The sequence below is a fragment of the Lemur catta genome, chromosome 23, assembly GCF_020740605.2.
Source record: "Lemur catta isolate mLemCat1 chromosome 23, mLemCat1.pri, whole genome shotgun sequence".
Classification (NCBI taxonomy): Eukaryota; Metazoa; Chordata; class Mammalia; order Primates; family Lemuridae; genus Lemur; species Lemur catta.
In genome coordinates, this window is record NC_059150.1 from 994,416 (window position 1) to 1,018,260 (window position 23,845).

A 23,845-nucleotide genomic window follows, 5' to 3' on the forward strand; every position below is an offset into this window, starting at 1 on the left:
CACTGTAGGGAAACACTACCAAGCCCTCTCACAGCAATTTTTATATCTGTGAGGCCTCCCTATGAAACTAGCATGCTATTTTCCAGAGCCTTCTATAATAAAATGTGATGTTTTCAAAAAAAAGCCAATGTGATGTCTTTGAAACAAGTCCAAACAGCAACAGATCAAAGATCATCATCTTACCAAAGCTAGCTGTATGGTTATATTTTAACAACCAATGCCATTTCAAACCACTCAAACTTAATTAACAATAACTTGTCTCTTATATGATCTAAATTATTCAGGATAAATGAAAAAATTTAAACTTCTCTATTAAAAAAAACAAAGGAAGCATGCCAAATACCTTAACAGAGTATCATAAATCTTAGTATAAACCAAGTGTACCCTGAACTTATTTTCTATGTGATAAAATAGTCATCAAAAAATAAACCAATATTCTGGGCATTCTTTTACAAACAGCAATTGATTTCCCAACACCTCTTCCTTGCCAATTATTCAATAAATCAATCATGGTAGTCTTGCCACCCACTCCTCTACCTCTACACCGCCAATAATTACTTCACAGATGGTCGAGCCCACGCCCACTTTGGCCACTAGGACACAAGGAGAGGTTTACTGGGGGATTTGGGGAAAGACCTTTCCTAGCCCTATAGAGAGAGCCCTGAAAAGCCAGCTTCTGTCACCCCCATAATCGTAAATGAGAAAGCAGAGTTCCAACCTCTACTGACAGCCACCTCACAAGCACAAGGAATCGAAGCCTTCCACTAACACCACGACTGTGGGTGGCAGAGCTGAGATGCAGAAAGAACCTGGATACTTGACATCCTCTTACATGAACTACAGAGTGCCCTTATTATTAAAATCGGTTTTATATTTGTATTCCAAAACATCCTAATTTATACATTTTGTTTTCCAAGCCTATTACTATGTAACAATTTCACCCGTGCTCAATTAAATGTTAACAAAAAAATTACCCTACTTTAAACAAGTTGATGCACATATTAGACTCTTATTAAAACAAATTAGTATTGACAGTTAAACAGGAACATTCCAGTAACTTTTTAAATAATTTCTGCACTTTATCCATTTAAGATTTAGCAATAACACAGAAAATTGAGAAAATATTACATAAACAATTCAACATAAAATTTTACTTTTACAGCCCTCTTACCTACAGATAGCATTAATTTTTAGGGCACGAAAAGTTGTAACTTGTTAGACACTAAAATATTAGTTACTATACTATTTAAAGTCCTTCTTCAAAAGAAGAAAGGTTACTGGTTTTTGCATGGTTGAGTTTAGCTTTAAAAAAAAAATCTTTAGTGCCAATTAGCCATATAGAATGCATTAACTGCAATCTAGAGAAGCCAAAATTGCTTACTTTAATCATTTATTATATTTCAAATTTTACTAAGCTGGATAAACTTAAAATGCAAATGAAGATGTTTCCAAAAACTAGTGATTTAAACAGTAACAGCAGAAAGACAGTAAGGAAATAAAAGCAGGGCAGGAGTAGAAGATACAAACTGGAATGACTAATTCATGAAAACAGGAAAGAGTGAAGAGAGGAAGGAGGGAGTAAACCACTCAAAAGTCTTTATGAAAAGGTTACAATCTCTCTTACTTGTGCATAGATTAAATGTTTCATAAGGCAGACTGGTCTATCTTTCAAGATCACTTTAGCATGAATTTAAAATTATGGAAAATCCATGTTTTCCAAATGAATTTAGCCTATTTTACAAACAACATCAGGTGAGCATTATTCCACACACCTTAGGTAATGCTATGGTTATTTTCAAGATTAATTCATAACAAATATACTGTAGAATAGATTTAAACTAGAGCTGAAAAAATAATATATCCATTTGAGTACCCATTTTGCAAAGAGGACTTCGCTGGGCCTGGAAAGAATGCAAATGGACAAACTTTACTCCATGTAGGACAACACAAAGTAACCTCTTTAATTAGAAAATGCTCCCTACAACTTAGGATCACTCTCTGCCCGTGGATATACCTGACGACAGCAGCAGTTCAAATAGGCCAGAGGTGCAGCAGGCAGGGCTGGTGGAGCCAGAAACATGGGTAACTTCCTACCTAAAATTAGCCGTGCCCATTTCACCACAGCTGGGTGGGGCTCCTCTATTTTAAGGTGTACAGCTCTAAACTGCTTAAGAGAAGATAATTGCTGGCTGGTTTCTAGAGCTAAGACTGTCAGCAAACTTCCCACCAAGGCTTCAGGATAGCCAACTGGTCTCCACAAAACCCCACACTTAACCATCATGCTATCCAGGATCTGAGTGCACTACAAGGAAGGTCCTACACTGGAGATATCCATGAAGATGCACCATGCAAAGAAATATTAAAAGAATAAGCAAGGAGACATTCCTCACTCTTGTCTGCTACCCATGGCCACACACACACACACACACATGTGCACATGTACAATACAGCCAATGTGGGGGGAAATTATAAAAATCATGATATTAAAGTACTATAATCTTTTCAGAAAATCATACAGAACTGACAACTGAAACCCTTCCAAGTAATGTCACGCCATTGTTTCTCTCTGAAAGTGCTGTGGCACTGAAGTAAATCCAACCCACGGGGCTACTCAGTCTACATTCTGCATTCCGGAAACATTAGAAGGGAATTGGTGTAGCTCCCATTGATACTGGCAGAGAATTTGCCTTAATGTTTTTAAAAAGATGCTAAATTTTCAAACACCAATGAAAGAAAATGAAAAGACAAACCCTTTCCCAAAAGTAACAGTAACTTTATCAATGAATCATGGTAAAGTTGAGTTGTAAATTATATGGGCTTAACACACACCTGAAATTCAAGCTGCTCAGATAACATTCATGATTTCTATATCCCCAAGGCAAAGACCTAGCATCTATGTTATTACCAGAAACCTGAGACACTCAACGCAGAATACACATTTAGAACTACTATTTTCTGATACTATCATGTTCCAGTACTCCACAATGTTAACACTTGCTTTGATAGACTCAATCAGTTATTTTAAGAATTAATGGAACACACATACCTTCATTTTCAGAGGCATGACATTTCACTTTCAATACCAAGTCAAAGGTTCTTTCTGGATTGGACCTAAAAAAAAAAAACAAAAAAAAAAAACTTTGTCATATTTATTTCCTATAACAAATAAGCATCTCCATAAAGCTTGTATTTTCTTAATTCTAAGACTAATCTCGTTCTTATCTTTACATATTAGATGTAACTATATGACTACAGTATAGCAGAAATAACAATGAAAATGTCGTCTCAGATTAGAAATTTAAGATTACTGATATTTAGGAGATGAGATCTGAGACGGGGCAAAGCATTTAACCTCTGAGATTGTTTTCTTACCTTAAAAAAATAATAAAGTGCCTTGTCCACTTCACAGAATAATTGTATTACAGGTCAAATAACATATGGACCATTACATTATAAATTACGGGCTGTATAAATGCAAATCATTGCTTTTATCTTATTGCCTCAAAATTGGAAGGCCAGTGTGTCCCTAGGTGTTTTTAGATCCTGCCAAAAGGGCTTAACACAAGCTCTCAGCCTTTCTTCCAAGGACTTGCAATCTGAGTGTAAATGACGAATACCTGGCTCCACCTGCCACGTTCTATTAATAGATCACCATAGGACATTTGTAAAGGTCCACGAATGGGATACTTTGCATATACTTTCCTTGAGATGTATTTACGGTACTTAGGCATGTTTAAAGTAGCACACTATTCAGAGACTCGAAAGATAACAAAAAGAAGACTTCTTTCATACCAATTATCATTGGGGAAACTGGACATCCGCCCCCAGGTCAAATTTTCCCGCTACAAACTGTAAGGCTGATCTGCATCAGTCAGAACTTACTGTCTTTTTACTAACTCGCCACACCTTTAACCTATTCATTGGTTAAATTTCAAATTGTAAACTGAAATCTATTATGACACTTTTTTTTTCCCCAAAACGGAGCTCTGTTTTATCTCTCTTTCCATCAGAGGGTAAAAAAATAGGCCCGGTCTGATGCCACAAGTCCAAAGTGTTACCATCTTTCCGTTATTCCTGCAGACGAGACTTTAGGGTCTTCGTATTACACCCTGGCTGTTTTTAACACGTACCTCCTTCAAGAAACTCAAGCCAGCTCTGACTTCCAAATAAACATTGATTTTTAAAAAATTTTTTATTACAAGACTTGGACCTAGCAACATAGAAAGTGAGGAGCCATGCAAATTAATTCACAAACCCACATTTGCTCCCACTATTTACTGGTTTCAGTGGGAAAGTCTCAACTCCGGGTCCTTCCCAGCCTCGCAGGTGCACTTGACCCCCCGTCTCCACCGTGATGTCCAACAACGAAGAAAACAATTCCAAATTACACAATTTTCCTAGTTTCCTAATACCCTTTTACTGCCTCTCTTAGGTGTAAAAGCTACACATTGATTCAGTTCTACTCCTGTGCAATTTAAAAGGCCTCTCGCGGTAGCATAAACGTCCAGGCTCTTCGCGGGCCCTGGTGGGGGCGGGGAGGGCGGGCGAGCGGGCAGGAATTCTTCCCGAAGTTTCGGGAGGAAAACGCACAACTCACGCCCCCGAGACACCTACCAACAGAACCGCCACCGTTATTAAAATCGCTTTTTACCGAATCTCCTGAAGTGAAGCAGCCACTGACGGATACTCCGGCAGACACACCAAACGCCATCTAACCGGCGGTATTCGCAGGCACCGTGCAGACCCGGCGCCTCGTAAACAAACGCCAGAGACCAATTTAACGAGAAGGAACAGCCGAGACACACTGGTCAATACAATTCAGAAAGAAACGGTGACCTGAATGCTCAGAAAGCGCTTCAAATAACCACCGCTCCACCTCCACGCTGCCTCCCTCCCGGACGCCTCACGCGGCGGCGACCCTCCCGCCGGACGCACCCGGACGGGCCGCCCCTCCCCCCCGGACGCCGACCCCGCGCTCCCACCGCCGCGCCCGGGGCAGCGCCGACCCGCCGGCCGGGACGCGAGGCTGAGGCGGCTTTGCGGCCTAGGCCGTCCCGCCGGCGGGATCGGGGTCGGGCCGCACCCGCACCCCGCCCTGCCCGCCGACGCCGGCGCCCCGGGAGCCGCCGGGCGCTGAGGGGCCGAGCGGGCCGGGAAGGGGCCGCCGCGGGACGCCCACCCCCACGCCGCCGGCCCCACTCACTTGGTCCTGCGGTCCATGGTTACATGTCGGAGCGCGGCCGCGGCCCGCCCCGCGCCGGCCTGGAAGCCGCTGCCCCGGGCGCGAGGGTCGCGCCGCCCCCGCCCAGGCCGGCCGCGCCGCCGGGAAGAAGGCTCCTCACAGCCGCGGCGGTGGCGGTGGCGGCGGGCCCATGTCCGCTGCGCCCCCGGCGCTTCCCCGCCTCCCACCCCACCCCCCAAAGCCTCCGTGACAGCAGCGGCGTGGCCGCCGCCCCCGCCGCCACCGCAGCCGGCCTCCCAGTTCCTGCGCCCGGGCCGCGGCACCTTCTGCAAACCAGGAAGTCGCGGGCGGGGGAGGGGGCGCGCGGGGACGCCCGGCGGCTGCACCTGGGCGGCGGCGGCGGCCGGAGCCGCGGGGAGGCGGGGCCGGGGTCCCAGCGCCCGGGCGGCCGAGGGCCACGTACCGACCGAGCCGCACCGGCAGGGCGCCCCCGTCCCAGGACAGCCCGAGCTCCGGGGCCTCGAGGCCACAGCCCCCCACACAGCAAGTCCCTGGAAAAGTCCCTGGACTCGCAGTGTTCCCCGTCACGTGCACACGGGACCGGGTCCTCCCCATGTCAGATGCAAAGTCCCAGCTCGCGCTGATGCTCGGCTCCCCGTCACTGCAGCGGGGCCGGGTCGGGCTCTGCGACCCCAGAGCGGCCCCTCCGGGGTGGGGACCGGGCAGACGCGGCGCCCGCCAAGCAGCTCCGCACCGAGGCCCAGGGACAGCGCTGCACCGGCCTGCACGTGTGGGCGACGGACGTCCCCGCACCGCAGACGCTAAGTTTTGGACACGCTCAGGTGGGGGCAGGCCTCACAAAGTGACAGCCCGGGACTGCGCCCTGAGGGGTGAGGGTGGGAGGGCTGATTGCAGAGCACGAAAGCACGTGGTAACCAGGTTAGGTGCATTAGGAAAGCGCGTGGTAACCAGGTTATGTGCATTAGGGAAAGAACGTGTTAACCAGGTTATGTGCGTTAGGAAAGCACATGTTAACCAGGTTATGTGCATTAGGAAAGCGCGTGTTAACCAGATTCTATGCATTAGGAAAGCACGTGTTAACCAGGTTATGTGCATTAGGAAAGCGCGTGGTAACCAGGTTATATGCATTAGGAAAGCGCGTGGTAACCAGGTTATGTGCATTATCTCACTTAGCACTCGCCATAGCTCTGTGATAGATCCTTTCATCAGCACTTTGTCAATGCACCAGTAGGTCATGGCAAAGCTGGAATCAAAGCAGATCTGCCTGAGGCTGACTGTTTACTTCTACTTCGTGCTGCCTCTCCTGCTCTGCTGCCTCACGTTTAGGGTCTACTGAGCAGAGATGGAGTGTAGAAAAAGTCTAATGATGGACACAGAAAAGATTGCCCACAGCTGAGTTCTTCTGCGGAAGGCCTTCTTCTCCCAACTAAATTGCCACCCTTGACACATGGCCACAGTGGTTGTCACCCAAATGGGGGTGGCTTCAGAATTTATTCATGCAGAAGGTACAACGATGAGAGGAAATGTGGTATGATCGTAGTGTGAGTCATGAGGCAGAAGAGTCAGACAAGGAGTTTCAAGAATTAAAGAATTTAGAATCAGGGAACCTGAAGTTAAACTCAATTTCAACAATCTTAAACTTTCTTACAAAAATTGGGTGTTACTTGGTCAACAAAATGACATATATTGTATAGCCGTGGATCAAAAATGAGGACAGGACATAACTGGGAAACAAAAAAAAATTATAGTTTAGCAAAGCGAGTTGTCATAGCTTGACTTGGGGTGAGACCCTTAGCTTTAGTTTCTCGGTTCCTACGTTTGAAAAATGAGAATGATTAATTGTATATCCCACAAGCAGTATGATCGAGTAAAAAAGTGCTACAGCTGTGTGTTATCTTTCTTTTGAGAAATTATTCTGTGAATTTCAGTTTCACAGTTAGGCAAACTATACCAGATAAGGGATTTTTTTCCCCAAATAAAGCTTTTTCTACCTAAGGTTACCACACTCCAAAACCTTGAAAAATATTGTGTAATGTTGTATGAAAGGAGAGAAGGGTAGCACTCCCCTTGACAAGCATCGAAGAGGCTCTCAGGCCTGCACAACATGCATACGGAAATTAAAAAATAAATTAAACAAAAAAGAAAAAAAAGAAAAATATTGTGTAAACTAAAAACCACTTCTGCTCTAAGTGTTACTGAATTTCTCAAACTTCTTCTTTCATTATAATTAATTCTTCTCCAAAGGAAAAAACCATACTTGGGGTACCTACATAGGCATTTTTAATTTGGGGTGAGGAAATAGCAATACAATGGTTTTCTCCATCCATTGTTGGGATTTTTTTTAAGTGATAGTCATACCCCTGCCTAACATAAAATCGTTGTTTATTCAATTTACATTAAGTGTATGGAGGGAAAATACTACACGTGCATACCTCAGCCCAGAGCAACTCTTTTTAAACCAGCCTTTAGGCTGACGGTAATAAAGAGATTTGTCTATTCTGATATTACTGAGGCAAAAGGGATAGACACACAGATGGACATGATTTACATGCATGATTTGTTAAAAATACTGGAAAAAGGATTTAGTATATATTTATCTTGATAATATGTTTAGTGAAACCAGTGGTATAATTTTAGTAACACTCATTTCATATAGAACTTCCCATGTGACTGGCAGAGGTGTATGAAAGGCAAACCTTCAAATTAGTATGAGATATTTCCAAGATCATGTTGAGATCATATTTCAGCAATGATATTTCCGACCCAACAATAAATATTAACATTTTTGGGACAGTAATAGTCAAAGAACGTGGTCTGTAAGCTATTAATCTTTCTAAATGTTTTGAGACTTATTTTAAATGTTTTGCATGGGTTTGTAAAGAATATATATTCTGCAGCTTCTGGGTACAGTGTTCTAAATACATGTGCTTGATCAAGTATGATGGTTCTGTTTTTGACATTTTCTATTACTGAATTTGCATCTGCTTGAAAATAATTAATGGGAGAGGTAAGTTAAAATATAATGGTGGATTTGTCTATTTCAACTTCTGTCAATTTTTGCTTTATATAGTTTGGGGTTCTGTAATAATGAACATACCAGTTCATAGTTATTATACCCATCTGGTAAATTGAACCATTTATTATTATCATTATGTTGTGACTTTCTTTACTTCTAGTAATGCTTTTGCTTTAGATTCCAAACAGTTTTCTTCTGAATACTATTTGCCTGGTAGTAATGTATCTCTTTTCACTCTTTTACATTCAAACTTTCTAAATCATTGTTTCAAATTTGTCTAAAACATTTTAATTTTGATTTTTAATCTAGTCTGGTCACCTTTGGCTCTTAGATCAAGGTTTTAGGCCATTCATGTATATTATTATAAAATGGCTGATAAATTTATTTCTCATAGCTAATGTTGTGCTTCCCATTTATTTCTCCTGATGTGTTTTCTCTTTCTCCTTTGCTTTCTCTAGGATTGATTGTTTTTTATGCTTTCACTTCTGCCCTCCACCCCCTCTTCTAATTTGGAAGTTATGCTATTTCTATTCATTTAGCAGTTATCCTACAAATTTTAACAGGTAAAATTTAACTGATTAAATCCAGAGTTCACCAATACATCCACCTTCTCCCAGACAACACAAGGACCTTTAAAACCTTTTTCAAAAGTACAGTACAGGCTGGGCAAGGTGGCTCACGCCTGTAATCCCAGCACTCTGAGAGGCTGAGGCAGGAGGATCTCTTGAGGTCAGGAGTTCGAGACCAGCCTGAGCAACAGCGAGACCCTGTCTCTACTAAAAATAGAAAAAGCTAGCTGGGTGTGGTGGTGTGCTGCACCTGTAGTCCCAGCTACTTGGGAGGGTGAGGCAGGAGGATCCCTTGAGCCCAGGAGTTTGAGGTTGCTGTGAGCTAGGCTGACGCCACGGCACTCTAGCCCAGGCAACAGAGCAAGACTCTGTCTCAAAAAAAAAGAAAAAGAAAAAACTACAATACATTATGCATTAGGAAAGTTGTTTTATACAGTCAATGTTTGTTTAGATTTACCCAGAACTTTACCACTTATTTTGCTCTTCTTTCTTATTTTCATCTTAGAACTTCCATCTACAATCGCATTCCTTCTGCCTAAAATATATGCTATAAACACTGGCATATTCTGTCACTTTTTGTTTGAGTGGGAATGTATTTATATCTCTTTCATTCTTGAAAAAATATTTTCACTGATAAAGAATTCTGAGTTTACAATTATTTCCTTGTGCATATTATCAAGATTACACTGTCTTCTAGGTTCCCTAATCACAATTGGAACTTAGAAAGAAACCTTGAAAGGCAATATTGCTAGGTAGATAGCAAGGGACCTCCGACTATCCTAGGAACAAACGTGGGTGCTCACCTTGGCGCTGCCTCTAGCAATTGCCCCACCTGGGGAAGAAGTGCAAGGGCAGGTGCCCCCGGTGCCCGGCCTTGTGCTGCCCCACCTTGATGCCGCCCTGAGCACCCTGCTAATCTGCAAAGGAATGCAGGGAATTCCCCAGTGTGCAGGCCAGGCAGCCCTAGCACTATAGGATTCGGAAAGTGACCTAGAGTAACCTACGGCTAATTATCATGTTGTCAACTGTCCATCAAAGTGGTTCAGTGGTGACTGTCAGAACCACGAAGAGCGCCCACTCCAGACCCTCTAAAACAAGACCCCAGATCATAACCAGAGCCCTTTCATTATGACAGGGGACCCGTTTGCCGTCTGTGGTGAATGTGTCTTGCTCTTGCTCTGTAAACCTATCTTGCCCTTCCTCAGTAAACTTCGTTTCGTGCTTGCCTTGCTTTGGGGTATCTGGTCATTCTTCGGCCAAGAGCACACCAAGAACTGAGAACAGACAATTTTGCAACCCAACAATATCTTTTCTCTCTGGCTTCAGGAAGATTTTTCTTTTTGTCTTTAGTTTTCTATAGTTTCACCATGAAGTATCTAGACGTAGATGTTTTTAAATTCATCTTTCTTGGTTTCTTTGGTTTACTTGACTCTGGACTGGTCACTTTCATCAGTTCTGGAAAATTCTGAAGTCCATTTTTTCCTTTTCTTTCTGGGATGCTGATTATACTCATATTACTCTATAATACCTTCCATGTCTCTCTCTCTTTTTTTTTTTTTTTGAGACAGAGTCTCACTCTGTTACCCAGGCTAGAGTGCCATGGCGTCAGCCTAGCTCACAGCAACCTCAAACTCCTGGGCTCAAGCAATCCTCCTGCCTCAGCCTCCCGAGTAGCTGGGACTACAGACATGCGCCACCATGCCCAGCTAATTTTTTCTCTATATATTTTTAGTTGTCCATATAATTTCTTTCTATTTTTTGTAGAGACGGGGTCTCCCTCTTGCTCAGGCCCGTCTTGAACTCCTGACCTCGAGTGATCCACCCGCCTCGGCCTCCCAGAGTGCTAGGATTACAGGTGTGAGCCACCACGCCCGACCCCTTCCATGTCTCTTAACGTCTCTTTCATAGTAGCTCTCCCTTTATCTCTCTGGGCTGAATTCTGGTTAATTTCAAAGAAAAAAATATCCTGTTCACTAATTTTTCAGCTTTGTCTCATCTGTTAAAGTCATCCATTTAATTTTTAATTTATGTTTTTATTTCTAAAGTTCTTTTTGGTTATTTTTTTTAAATCTGCTTTATCTTCACCCATATTTTAAGCCTCTCCTTAATTTCTTAAAAGATATTTAATGTACATACTTTAAATTCTGTTTTTGGAAGTTCCAACATCTGAAGCATTTGTGGATCTGATTCTGTTATCTGAATTTTTTTTTCCTGCTGGTTCTTAACTTATGGTCCTTTGTTTTCTTCTATGTGTGGTAATTTCTTTTCATATTATCTGATCCTTGGAGCCTTATATATGGAAATTGAGTAAGGTCTGAAATAAAGATGAGTTCTCCAGATAGGACATTCGTTCACTGCTTGTAGATGCCTGGGAGCGTTAGCAGTTCAGGACCACTTCATGCTAAATTCTCAGCTTGAAATTTTTCAGACCACATATGTGAGAGCTGACATGTAGCTATGAATCCTCTGGAAAACTTTTTTCCCCTTAACTCTGCTCTACTGTTTGAGACAATCAATTTTCCTCGAATCCTTTTGGGGTGTCAGCTTTATGAGGGGAATTGTATAGGATTTCTCACATTAGGAAGGGTCTGTCTCAAGCCCCATAAGACCATGACGACAAATGCTGAAGTTCATACAGTTTAACGAATACCCTCGGATGAAAGGGGGCTCCTGTAGCTACTTTTACTTGTCCCCCCTCCTCGAACCCCAAGTATTCCTTACCTGATTGCCTGCCCTGGAATGCATTTTTAAAAAATTTTTAAATATTTAATTCTGAATTTTTAATTGATTTTCATGAAATTTTTGATTATCATGATTGCCTAGTTTTGATTATAGTATCATATAAAATAACAACATTTTATCTACCTAATAATGTTCACCTTCCTCAAGCCAAACCCACATAGTCCCTGACTCATGCATCCTTATATATTCATGGTGTGGAGAAATCCAAGCTCAGGCCTTCCATGAGCCAACTTGCCCTGTTTTCCAATGTACTGGGACAACCATAAAGGTAACCTCTGGCTCCCCAACCCACAACCACTACACACTGTGTGCACGTAGAAATACGCCTTGGACAGAAGGGAAGAGATGCTGATACCCAGGAGCATTTCCCTTTGGAGTGTGGAATGAGAAACACGATGGTACACTCTAGAATGGTATTTTTAAAATAATAACATTGATAATGCTTCAGATTCAATATAACTTAACTAGACTCGTGGGCTGTGAGCCTCACCAATTTATATCAAGATTTTGAGTTTCAAACAATTAACTTAGAAATGAGCATTTATTTATTTAGAGACAGAGTCTGGCTCTGTTCCCTGGGCTAGAGTGTCCTGGCGTCAGCCTAGCTCACAGCAACCTCAAACTCCTGGGCTCAAGGGATCCTCCTGCCTCAGCCTCCCGAGTAGCTGGGACTACAGGTGTGAGCCACCGCGCCCGGCCAGAAATGAGCTTTTTGATGCAACCCTCTCATCCAAGTCAGGCACTCCCTAGAATCTAACTCTGCACAGCCTCGTATTATTGTTCTTAGGTGAAATTTATTAATAGTATCACTACCTTCATTTATTATAGAAGAATTCTGTCTAAAAATTATTTAAGTCAAATTTCTTGAAGCCCTTAGAAAACCATCTAAAAATCATACTATCAGGACCTGCCTTTTAATATCAACTTAGTGTTGTTAAGAAAAACATTCTCCAAGTAGATTGTTCTTCTAACACTTAGCAGCAATATCATGAATTTTAATCTAAAGATAAAATCTCCCTCCACAAGACATATGAAGTACTTTTAAAATAGAGAGAAGGTAAAGGAAAGGACTTGGGAGCATGTCTTTCCTGAAATATGCTTCTCTGAGTTGCTTTCACACCTCATAGCTTATAATGCCAGTGTTCTACGTTGATTTGAAAGCCAACTCCAATAAAAAGTTATCTCCCAGTTTGTAGACAAAAGGGCTCAGATAAATTTTTACATCTTTATTACCAAATCTGAACATATCCAAATATTTGTGAAATTCAAATAGTAAATGATGATATTTGTTTCTTCTGCTGTTAAACTTTTTAGTGAAAAAGATAGTAAAATTCTCAAAACTAATACAGCACAGCCTGAGGTCTTCTCCTTCCGCCTTTTTCAAGTGATTTGCCCAAAACTGTAGAATAAATTCTCTTACCTCTGACCAGCTTCTGCTTGTTCCCCCTTATCTTTGTTCCTCAATCTTCTAGACATTGGAAAACCTAAAGCAATTCCTTATAGTTAAGAACAAAGAATATTTGAAGCAGAATATCACCAACAGATTATAATCACAGGAGGTAAACTTTCTTCAGGGATTCTTTGCGCAGTCTCACTTGGGCTTCGAGAAAGAGTACAGTGTTGGTGTAACCCTGTGTCACTGCATGGGAAAGAATGTCTTAACCCCACCCACCAGATACTCCACATAAATAAAAGCATCTTCATTGCATGTCAGCTCTGCTCACACCCATCTAATACTCTCAGGAGAATGAGTAATCACATCCAATGAGCAATGTCATTAGAATTTACTGGAAGGAAACATAAAAGAGAATCAACCCATATAAGCAAACCTAATCCTAATGTAAATAAAGAAATGAACAAAACAAATTGCTGCGTACCAAGTTCTGCTTTCTTGAAATACAAGGGAATAACTAAGCAAATATTATGTGTAATTATATATGATTAATTCTAGAAGGAAAAAAATGCAACATGCCAGCAAATAGAACTCAGTCAAATACCAGGTCAAAAGGTGCAATTCCAAAGCAGAAGGTCCTTTGAATAATAAACAAAGATTTAAAACTCCAAACTATTTGACAACCCCTCCCCATTTTTCACTACTGAAAATAAGAACAAGACAAAGATAAACAAGGACTGAGAGTTCTCCTGGGATTCAGAAGTGTGGATATCATCTTATCTGCACTGTTGTTTCTGATGTCACAGACCCAGGACGGAGGGAAATATCTGGTAAGACAACTTCTGCTTGTAATACCCTCTAGAAAGGAACAACAGAATGTCAGCACCATGAAACTGATCAAGTTCTTCTTAGTTTGGTGGGAATTTATTTACTTCCCTAATAAAAAGGATTCGGTCTCACCTGCCTTTCTTCCTTCGCTGTGCACAATTCCAGTAGCCTCTTCCTATCGTCTCGAGACTGCCAATCAAAACAGCTGGGCGTGGCTGGAGCGGAAAGGAGGCTTTCGGACCCACGATTCAGCCTGATGATGGTCTGCATGTGACTTCGTAAGATTCCTGCACCAGTGTGGGCTGTTTTCCTCTCTGCTACACAGCTGCTTCCTGGGTCTTCCCTTCGTTTCCCGCTTGGATTAAGTTGTGGATCAGGAACATACAACACTATTAGTATGTGCACTGTTCGTAGTAATAATACTGCGCTATCACCGGTTCCTCAAGAAAACTACCAAACAGGTGCTGCTAATTCCTACTCTGTGATGACATAAATAAAGCCACTGACTACTACACAACCCGTTTATTTACCTCTATGACTTTTAACACAAACATGTTGCACTTCCTCTTTAAATGAGCAGATATGAATTCTTAAGTAATGTATGCATGAATTCATGACGAGAGGCCTAACATTAGAATTACAAGGAAGGCTTTATATCAGGTGGCCTACTGTTGAGTTTGGAGCGACTCACTCCAGCAAACCAGTTGGAAAAACTCCTCCCAGTTGATGAAAGCAAAAAAAACAAAGGGAAAAAAATTTCTTAACATTGGAGTCACTATATAATTTCGTGCACAAAGACTTCACGTACATGCCAGAAAGACAAGCCTGACCACGTTTACATTTATTTATTTATTTTTTTTTACGGCTGTTGTGATTTTGCCAAGTGCTTTATGACCGGTTTTTATTAGCTAGGCCTCTCAATAGTCCTGGGAGGTAGAGATTAGTAGGTAAAACAGGTACTACAGACGATGAAGCAGGAGGCGAACTCTCTAGGGACATTTTATTCCAAAAATGTCTGTGTGGAAGAATGCACCTTCCCGGGGTTGCCGGAGGCACCAGGAAATGGAAGTCAGCCTGCGTAATGCCACTGAGCCATTTTCAAAAGCCCGTTTTCTTTCTTTGTTTTTTTTTTTTTGATACAGAGTCTCGCTCTGTTGCCCGAGGTAGAGTCTGTTGGCGTCAGCCTCGCTCACAGCAAACTCCTGGGCTCAAGCGATCCTCCTGCCTCAGCCTCCCAAGTAGCTGGGACTACAGGCATGCACCACCATGCCGGGCTACTTTTTCTACATATATATATTTTTAGCTGTCCATATAATTTCTTTCTATTTTTTTAGTAGAGACGGGGGGGGGGGGGGGGTCTCACTCTTGCTCAGGCTGGTTTTGAACTCCTGACCTTGAGCGATCCTCCCGCCTTGGCCTCCCAGAGTGCTAGGATTACAGGCATGAGCCACCAGGCCTGGCCTTAAAAGCCTATTTTCTTCGTAAAACACATACCCATCTTCCTTCCCTGTCTCTCACTCACTCTCTCACTCTCAATCCAAGCAAAAGTGAGCAAAGCTCAAGTGGGTTGTATTTCATTTCAGAAGCGTTTATTATCATATGCCCTCACCCTTGTTGATGTCTTTTTTTTTTAACCAAGCTTCAGCCACGGTGATACCTTGTTGATATCTTTAAATACCAATTACAAGCGGTACTAAACACTTTTGTAGTCATACCATTTTTAAGAGTTCTTTGTACAAGATGTGGGATTTTAAAAAAGCAGTCATGTAAGAAGCTAAAAGAGATACGAGTGTATTATTGCTTGTTATTACTCCCTCATTTCACAGGTAATGAAAGGTAAAGTTGAAAGAAACTTTCTGAACATAGACAAACTGCATCTTTTAAGGAAAAGCTTGGTGTAGAAACTGGATTTCCTGGTTCCAAAGATGAAAAAGCAAAACTAAAGTATAATTCTCTATGAACATGCATAAAAATTGGAAATAAAACTTACGATTCTTTGTCATTCTATATTTATTTTATGTATTTGTGGTATGAAACTTCCTTCAACATATAGTTTTTAACCCTTATGTTAAAATTATACATTGGAAAACAAATTATACAGTAGGGTTTATTTTCTTAATGGAACATGGGTTCCTAGAGGAAAAAAAAAGGTGAATGAAGATGAGCTGTCCACATACGCAAGGTGTATATTTTTGGAAACAGATACTAGAAACAGTTGCCAGGGTGGGTTTGATTTGGCAGTTAATTATTTTGTGAGCAGTTTAGTCACTTGTCCCGGGAACCAAGGTTCAAATCTAATCTTTTGTTGGTCGTCATCGTGCTTTCTACTTCTTCTGTGAGTTGCCTCCCTGGCTCCAGGCTGTGTGGTGCGTTTGCCTTTGTCCCCTTCAGACCTTGCCCTCTTCCTTGAATGAGCAAAGCCTCCAAAGCTGCCGTCCTTTTGTTTCAAGCTGTCCTGCTCTTTTCCTGCATGCCTCACCTCTCCTGAAGAGTCTCTGTGTCTTGGCTCCCAAACTTCGTTGCAGTACCCGGTACTTACTCTCTCGCGGGTTATTAAGGCCAGCTCCGCTCTGGTGAAATTCAGCTTCTTTGCCTCAGCTAATATTATTTTTATCACTAGAGGCCACGTAGTTCCTGCCCTCACAGAGCTTATCTTCTAGTTAATAGAGACCAACACTAAACATGTAAACACATAAGTAAAATTCATGATAGAAGCAATTGCTCAGAAGAAGAAAAACAGAGCAATGAGATAGAATGATGGGTGGACGACTGCTTTAGCTATTCATAGGATGGACAAGGCAGGCCTCCCCATGGTGAAGATATTTAAACTGCAACTGGAATGGTGAGGAGACAGCAGCTGTGTGGAGACACAGGGGACGAGGCTCCCCGGTGAAGACAAGAGATGATGCAAGGTCCCTGAGTCTGGGACAAGCCTGGCACGCTCCAGGAAAGCCGGGATGCAGGATAGCTAGTCAGAGCGGTGGGAGATCAGGGCAGAGAGACAGGCAACAGCCAGACTGTGAAGGGTGTTTGCACCTATTTTATTTTGCATTTTATTCTGCTTGCTGTGGAAGCTACTAGAGGGAAATCAGCACAGGGGCAAAGTGGGGTTGAGGGAGACATTTACGGGCTACTGCTGTAATCCAGGAGAAAGGACAGTGCTCTGGACTGCAGCTGCAGCACAAATGATAGGAAATCGTCAAATCTCAATATATGGAGGAATACACCCACAGGGATTACCAATAGATTGGATATGGATAGGACAGGGTGACTGTTACATTTTTGGCCATTTGATAAGGAACAGAAGAAAGGATAAGTGTGTGGATATGGGGTGAGGAAGGAACCAGAAGTTTTGCTTCAGGCTTTAAAAAGTGGGGATGCATGTTAGACACCCAAGTAAAGACGTAGCCTAGAGAGTTGTCGCTCAAGGAGATCAGCCTGCGTCACTTCCGTCCTATGAACCTCAGCTATTCCCACTACAATACTCAGCAATCCAGGCAGACAGCTGAAGTTTCCGCTCACCGGCACTCTCAGAGCTCACTGATTGGTAAAGCTGTTCAGATTCAGATTATCCGGAAGATGATGAAGTTTTCAGATTCACCTTCTTCCCTGGGCTTTCTTTGATGATTCATGGCCCCAGGAGAGCCTATACAAAAGTGAAGGATAAAGTCCTGTTATTTTTGATAACGTGTACCCAAAAGCCTAAAACACACAATGAGAAAAACATGCATAAATTCAATCCTGGCACTCACCCTGAAGGCGTTAAGGTGATCTGATTGCCTCACATTCTGTGACTGTGATTCGGGGGCGCTACACGGGGAGCCTGGCAGCTGACTGAGTCCGGGACAGGAACTGTGGAATCACTGAAATGATTCGCAAGAGCACCCAGCACATCCTGAAATCAAACCTTAAGTCCAGTGAACATGAGGGTGGAAATGCCCCCCCTGTAATGGGCACCTCTGGTCACGAGCAGGTCCTGTAGGAAGTGTGGACTAGACTAGAGCACAGCCTGTGTTGACCCACTCTGCCCTGGGCCGTCCGGTCAGAGTTAGGTAGGTGCCAATTAACGTGGGAGGCGGTGGATCGCTCAAGGTCAGGAGTTCAAGACCAGCCTGAGCAAGAGCGAGACCCGCCCCCATCCCCCCAGTCTCTACAAAAAATAGAAAGAAATTATCTGGACAACTAAAAATATGTAGAAAAAATTAGCCGGGCATGGTGGCGCATGCCTGTAGTCCCAGCTACTCGGGAGGCTGAGGCAAGAGGATCGCTTGAGCCCAGGAGTTTGAGGTTGCTGTGAGCTAGGCTGATGCCACGGCACTCTAGCCTGGGTGACAGGGTGAGACACTATCTCAAAAAAGAAAAGAATGTTTCTGTTTAAAAAAGGTTTAAATCCATAAAATCAAAGTGGGTTAGAATATGAATGCTTAATAAATTATTTTATAGTTCTAATAATTTGAGGGGGGAGGAGCTTCGCTCAGCAAGTAATAAGGATGTATTGTTCAATTAAAGTTTAGAGATTTTCCCCCCAAGGTACCAGATTAACTAACTTTATCTAATATAAGGTTCTGTACCTTCCAGACTCTTCTGCCTCTCTTTCCTCTCAAATTTTACCAAACCTATTTACCATTTCATTCATGCATCTGTTCAACAAATATGTTTGAGTACTTATTTTCCTACCTTCGAGGTATTTAAAGACCGTAGTGACTGAACCACATAAACTTAGTATTTGTTTTTAGAGAACAGCTGCATTTCGTTTGAAAAGTATGTTTTCTGCGTTTCCATAGAGCGATGCGTTGTAAGCCTCTCGCAACTGCAGATCATCCTGGTGCTGCCCCTTAATCACACGTGCAGCTTCAGCCTGGTGAGATATTTTGCAGCAGATGCGGCAAATGTACAGGTGGAGCTGGGAGGAGCATCTTCTCTGTTAAGCGGTGGGGGTCCCTGCTGTTCCCTGTGGCTGACTGGCCCCTCTCAGGGTGTTGTTAATGAAATTTCGTCTGTCACATGGTCCTCTGAGCTTGCAGCAGCTACTCTCTGATGGTTTCTCATGCAAGATCGCAAGTTTACAGGTAGAGTAGCTATGCTCCGATGCTTAAGATTTCAGTACACTGACACACTCCTCAGCAGAATTTTGACCAATATGACCAACAACAACCAGCTTTTGCTTTGTTTAAAAAAAAAAAAAAAAACCTTACTCTTTTCTTGCTAACAAGGAACCAAGAGCTCACTTTTTCTTTAAGCATTTCACTATGTCAGAGCTTTCCCTCCCTTGTGCAGTTGCTTTTAAGCCTAAATTCCCTCTGCAGCACGTGGAGCCTGCAGTGATCACGGTCTCTCACCACGCGCTTACACTAGCAGGTCCGTCATTAACACGTTTCCAGCGCACCTGTTACCTGTAGGGCTTGGCATCCACATTCAAAACCTTTGCTGCGTACGTTGCTCTGTGGGTCCACCTCTGGTAGCTAGTCCACAGAGCTTTCTGTTCACAAATAGGATGAGCACAGTCTCCTGTTCCCTCATCAGGCAAGCTAACCATGCAAAAACACAAATATATCAGACACCTGGTGTATTTCCATCAGCGTTTCTTTAAAATGCTACTTCTAAAAAACAATATTTCTATCAATAACTGAACTCACAATTTCCAGATTGAAAAATCACCAATTTTAATGCTAAGCTTTTTCTCCTAAATGTTTTGTTATTAGAGTTTAATAACCACCAAATATTTTTGTGGAATTGTTTTACAAATTTAACACTTTTTTTAAAAAAAAAACAGCTATGATACTCAATAGCCTAGAAAGGAAATCTGAAATCATTTTTAAGGTATGGGCTGACTTTGGAAGGTGATTTTAAGTAATTTGTGAGTCCATAAAAATTTTACCATTGACCTCACTTAAGCTGCCTTGAACCTTACTTTTTTGTGATCCTGTGTTACAGTCTCAAGTTTCTACCAAGACTTTACCTAAAGAAGAATTCACAGATACATTTGCTTCATTATCATCATGTTAGAATCTCAGGCTACACAACTTAATTTATGTAAACCAAGGCGGATTCAGCCTCCTCTCTGGTATCTGCAGGAATAGGTAGCAAGACTTCCTCATTAGCATCCTGCAGGTCCTCAAGGGTGGAGGCTTCCCTTTCTTCTTTCAGTCCTGTCACCCCAATCGGTGTAGCACTCTGCAAAACAGTGGGTACTCAGCCAATGCCAACAATCAGAAGTGTATACATTTATCTTAGTTGTGAGGTATGAGGGTGTGAAAAAATTCACATATTGGTAACTTGGACTCCTCAGTCATGTACCCAGAGGCAACAAAAAGCCCAAGAAAACAAAACCAGCCCCCTGACCATCCTGCGGTATGTCAGCCCCAAAGGCACACAGCTCAAGTTGTTTACAATCATTCCGAGTTTCAACATTTTATATCCTGTTTAAAAATTCAGGTATAGTCATAGGTGTGTCCCCCATCACGATTACAGAGCAGGAAGGGATCCCAGCTGCATGATAAGAAGCAAAGCGGGGAGCAGGCTGTGGGGACAGAGTCCTGTGAAGCTGGTGGCCTTGGGAAGAGCAGTCCCCTTTGGTGAGGGAGGAAGGCAGCTGGAGACGACACTGCAAGGAGAGAGCCAGAGGAAGAAACACTCTGAGTTCATTCCCCTTCCTTCCTTAGCCTGCCGGTTGCAGCTTTCCCTGGGTTGGATCCAACAAAAAAACAGCTGTCACCGGAGCCTGTCCCAGTCAGTGTACCAGGACAGACGGCAGAGTGAGGAAGGGGGAAGTGATCTGAAGGGGAAATAGAAGCTGTTCAGCCCATTGTCCAGTTGTGTTATTTAACAAACTGCCTCATACCATTCTGAAGTAAGCAAGTTTTAAATCCTAAATTCAAAACTGAAAGTGCACTAAAATAGGAACAAGAACACATTTGCTTATTTAACTTCATTCTCTTTCACCCAGCATTTAAAGGTAGGCATTGAGGGAAAACAATGACAAAGAAAACAATTCTTCTTGCTGCCACGTGTATGCATATTCTGTTCCTTGGACTGGCTAAAGTCCAAGACTTGATCTCCCCATTTCTGTATCCTCAGGCCCTATACACTCGTTTGAATCATCCAAAGAATGTCCAGCATTATGCTCTCCCTCAATCTATCCTGTATTCCCTCACCTCTGGACCTTCTTGGGTAACAATTAACTAGTGCTGAATTATATTGTGTCACCAGGCTGGTCTCTAGCTCTTAGTGTTCATATCCTTTAAATGGGAATGATACGCTTGATAAAGCCCTTGTGCTGAAAGAATGAGACTCCTATTCACACTCTTCCTCAGACTGTTATTTAAACATGGAAGAAAAGGGAGACTGTCGTTTAAACAAAGAAGAAAGAACCAGCGTGCATCCTCACCTTGTGGGGATTGAAGAGGGCCTCAAACCCCACCACAAGGATTGAACACACACACACACACACACACACACACACACACACACACACACGAATAATATCAAACCGATTGAATAGATAATATCTGCGACCATGTTCAGAGGAGAAGTAGTTTTAAGATTGGGAGGAGGAGATAATGGGTACAGAAACTAAGGAAAATAGACCATGAAGCGAGTATTTACTTCGGGCAAGAGAAAAAGGACGTGAAAGAAACCGTAGCCACTGTACTGCATGTTGACTTGTCTGAGAGGGTCCTGGCCCACGTAAGGCAGGTGGAACGGGGGAAGCTGTGAGGGCAGGAGGGAAGGGTGCTGCGCGAGACAGAAACCCCCTCATCCACACGGCGGGAAGTCACTGGGGCAGTGTCCAAGGCTGGGTTTCCCAGAACTGACTCTGAGATGGAGGTTGGCACGCTGGAAGTTTATTCAAGGATGTTCTCTGGAAGAGAAGGAAAAGCCACAGGACTGGGCAGGAGATGCTGGACTGTGACGGAGTCTCCAAGAAGGCCCAGCCAGCCCTGCAGGGACCGACGCTAGAGTCACTTGTACTCCTGTGTGCCCAGCGAGCTGCACTCGGGCCTCCCAGGAAGAGGCCCTGCCCTTGGCAAAGGCGTTTCTCTCCCGCAGATGCCATTTCTGCAGCCCCCCGCACAACCGACAGCACGCAGGGAAGAGGCCCTTCGTGTTCAAAGGTGCAGCTCATGCCAGCTTCCACCATGTGTAATCACAGCAAAATTAAATCCAGAAGTTTCAGACCAAGCATAATTTTTAGAACGAGGGAAATATATATGATAAAACAGCTTTCAAAAGAGAAGAGGTGCTTAATGGGATGAGAACTGGGAGTGGGATGGAATGGGGACAGACTGCTGTTTTTCATTGTTATAAGGCTTTAAGGACTTCAGAATTAAAAGCTTTAAGGTCAAAGCTTTAGCCCTGTTTTGTTTTTTTTTTAAGTGGAGCTAAAGAAGTAGCGGTTAAGATGTATATCACTATAATGATCATGGTCCTTAATCCTGTTAGGACTGGAGGTCACAGTGTAGACAGTGATAGAGGTGGAGTTTGGGAAAGGAGTACTTTTTTTTCTAATGCGAGTTTTACTTCAAATGGGAAAGGAGTAATTAAAAGCATTCTGCATAATAATGTAGAAGACTAATTCTACTGAACATGAGTAATTTAAATATTTTGCATGATAATGTGAAAGGCTAACTTTGTGGCGGGCAGGGGTAGACAGGCTTGCAGAGGAAGAGGCTGTTAAAAAAGTGATTCTCTTTCTCCGTCAGGGTTTCAGAGGCTGGATATACTCTGCCAGTACCAACGTTTGCCTTGATTCGGAGATTGAGTCTGACCAGCGCTGCACTCAGACTCGTGATGGAAGGTGAAGGAGACAGCAGTTTGAATGCTCTTCTCCACCCTGGCTTTTTGAGGAGATTTGGAGATCCAAAGCCTATCCTAGACTGAAGTTATTTTAAAACTGAATACCCAGGTTTAGGGATATTAACTAGAAGACAAAAGAAGCTGGATCCTAGGACAATAACAAACTCAGGTAAGTATGCAGTTAGGAATTCTTAAAAGGTAGGTGAAGATTTTACATCTTAATAAAATTTTTTTAAATTTCAGAATATTACAGGGACACAGACATTTTGGTTACGTGAATTGCTTTCGTACAGTTGGAGTCAGAGTTGTAAGTGTGCCTGTCACCCAGAGGGTGTGCACTGTACCCGTTAGGTGTGTATTTACCCAGCCCCTCCTCCCCTCCCACCCACTTGATTTCTGTTGGGGTTTTACCACCATATGTAACAGTCCCTCTGGAGGGGGATGGGGACACGAAACACTGTAGTGAGAAACTGAGCCCATCTTTAAGGTGACACAATAAACTGATCAACTTCCTCAGTGTGAGAAGATGAGAAAATGGTGTTTGAGCATTTGATACATTAACATGGGAAAAAGTTATATCTAAGGAATAGTTTTAAATGGTTTCCTTCCTGTGCTGTTATTCCTTTTACTTTTGTTAATCTTCAGTGAAGTGAGACATGCCTATCCTACTGTTAGGAGGCTCCTCCTAGACTGTGGCCTTTCTTTCTGTGGTCTCTACCGTCACTGCAGAGTCCGCCTTGACCCTCGGGGATATTTTTCATCCCACCCACCCAGCAAGGCCTCCCAAATACCTGATTCTTGTGTTTGCTCATTCTGGTGTAGCAGAGGACAAAGTGATAGGAGACCAACATTCCCAAATTATCGTGTGGATGTACACTGTTTAAGATGACAGGAGATCTCAGTTTATAATGGCAGATGTTTCTAAAACAAAGTCATTGCCTCTTAAAGATGGAAACGGTCTAATATAAAATTACAATATTATAAAAGTATATAGGACATAAGTAAGGAGGAACCCTTGGTCCGTAGTACATACGATTTTATATTCAGAGGTTTAGCCTTAATTCCTTTAGAACAAAAGGATGAGGTAGGGGGTGGGAGAAAAAGACTTCTGGAGCAGCCAATTAGGGTTCAAAGAGGAGTGTTTTTCAGAGTTGCTCACTTTAAGGATTAAGCCCACCCCAGCCTGTGGGGGAGAGGCCAGTGAATAGTGGAGAGTGTTGACACCATTTCTGTTCTCATTCCAAGTTGGTACAATTCTTGGAGTGATCCTATGAGGAAGACAGAACAATTGTAGCTAC

General features: G+C 42.8%; 1 protein-coding gene and 1 pseudogene across 3 annotated transcripts in view; one reads left to right on the forward strand and one right to left on the reverse strand.

The window, feature by feature from the left end:
* Positions 1-23,845, reverse strand: part of DENND1B (DENN domain containing 1B) — a 232,323-nt gene that overhangs the window by 167,648 nt on the left and 40,830 nt on the right. The window contains exons 1-2 of one of the 3 annotated variants that reach the window (XM_045536504.1): positions 5,204-5,385; positions 3,047-3,111 (exon numbers count right to left, since the gene is read on the reverse strand). In XM_045536504.1, coding sequence (XP_045392460.1) covers positions 3,047-3,111; positions 5,204-5,220 — 82 coding nt within the window. In that variant the 5' untranslated portion in view covers positions 5,221-5,385. Of the gene's footprint in view, positions 1-3,046; positions 3,112-5,203; positions 5,386-23,845 lie in introns of those variants that run through there. The other 2 variants (XM_045536505.1, XM_045536506.1) reach the window with 2 other exon arrangements.
* On the forward strand, positions 7,236-7,336 carry LOC123627185 (annotated as a pseudogene).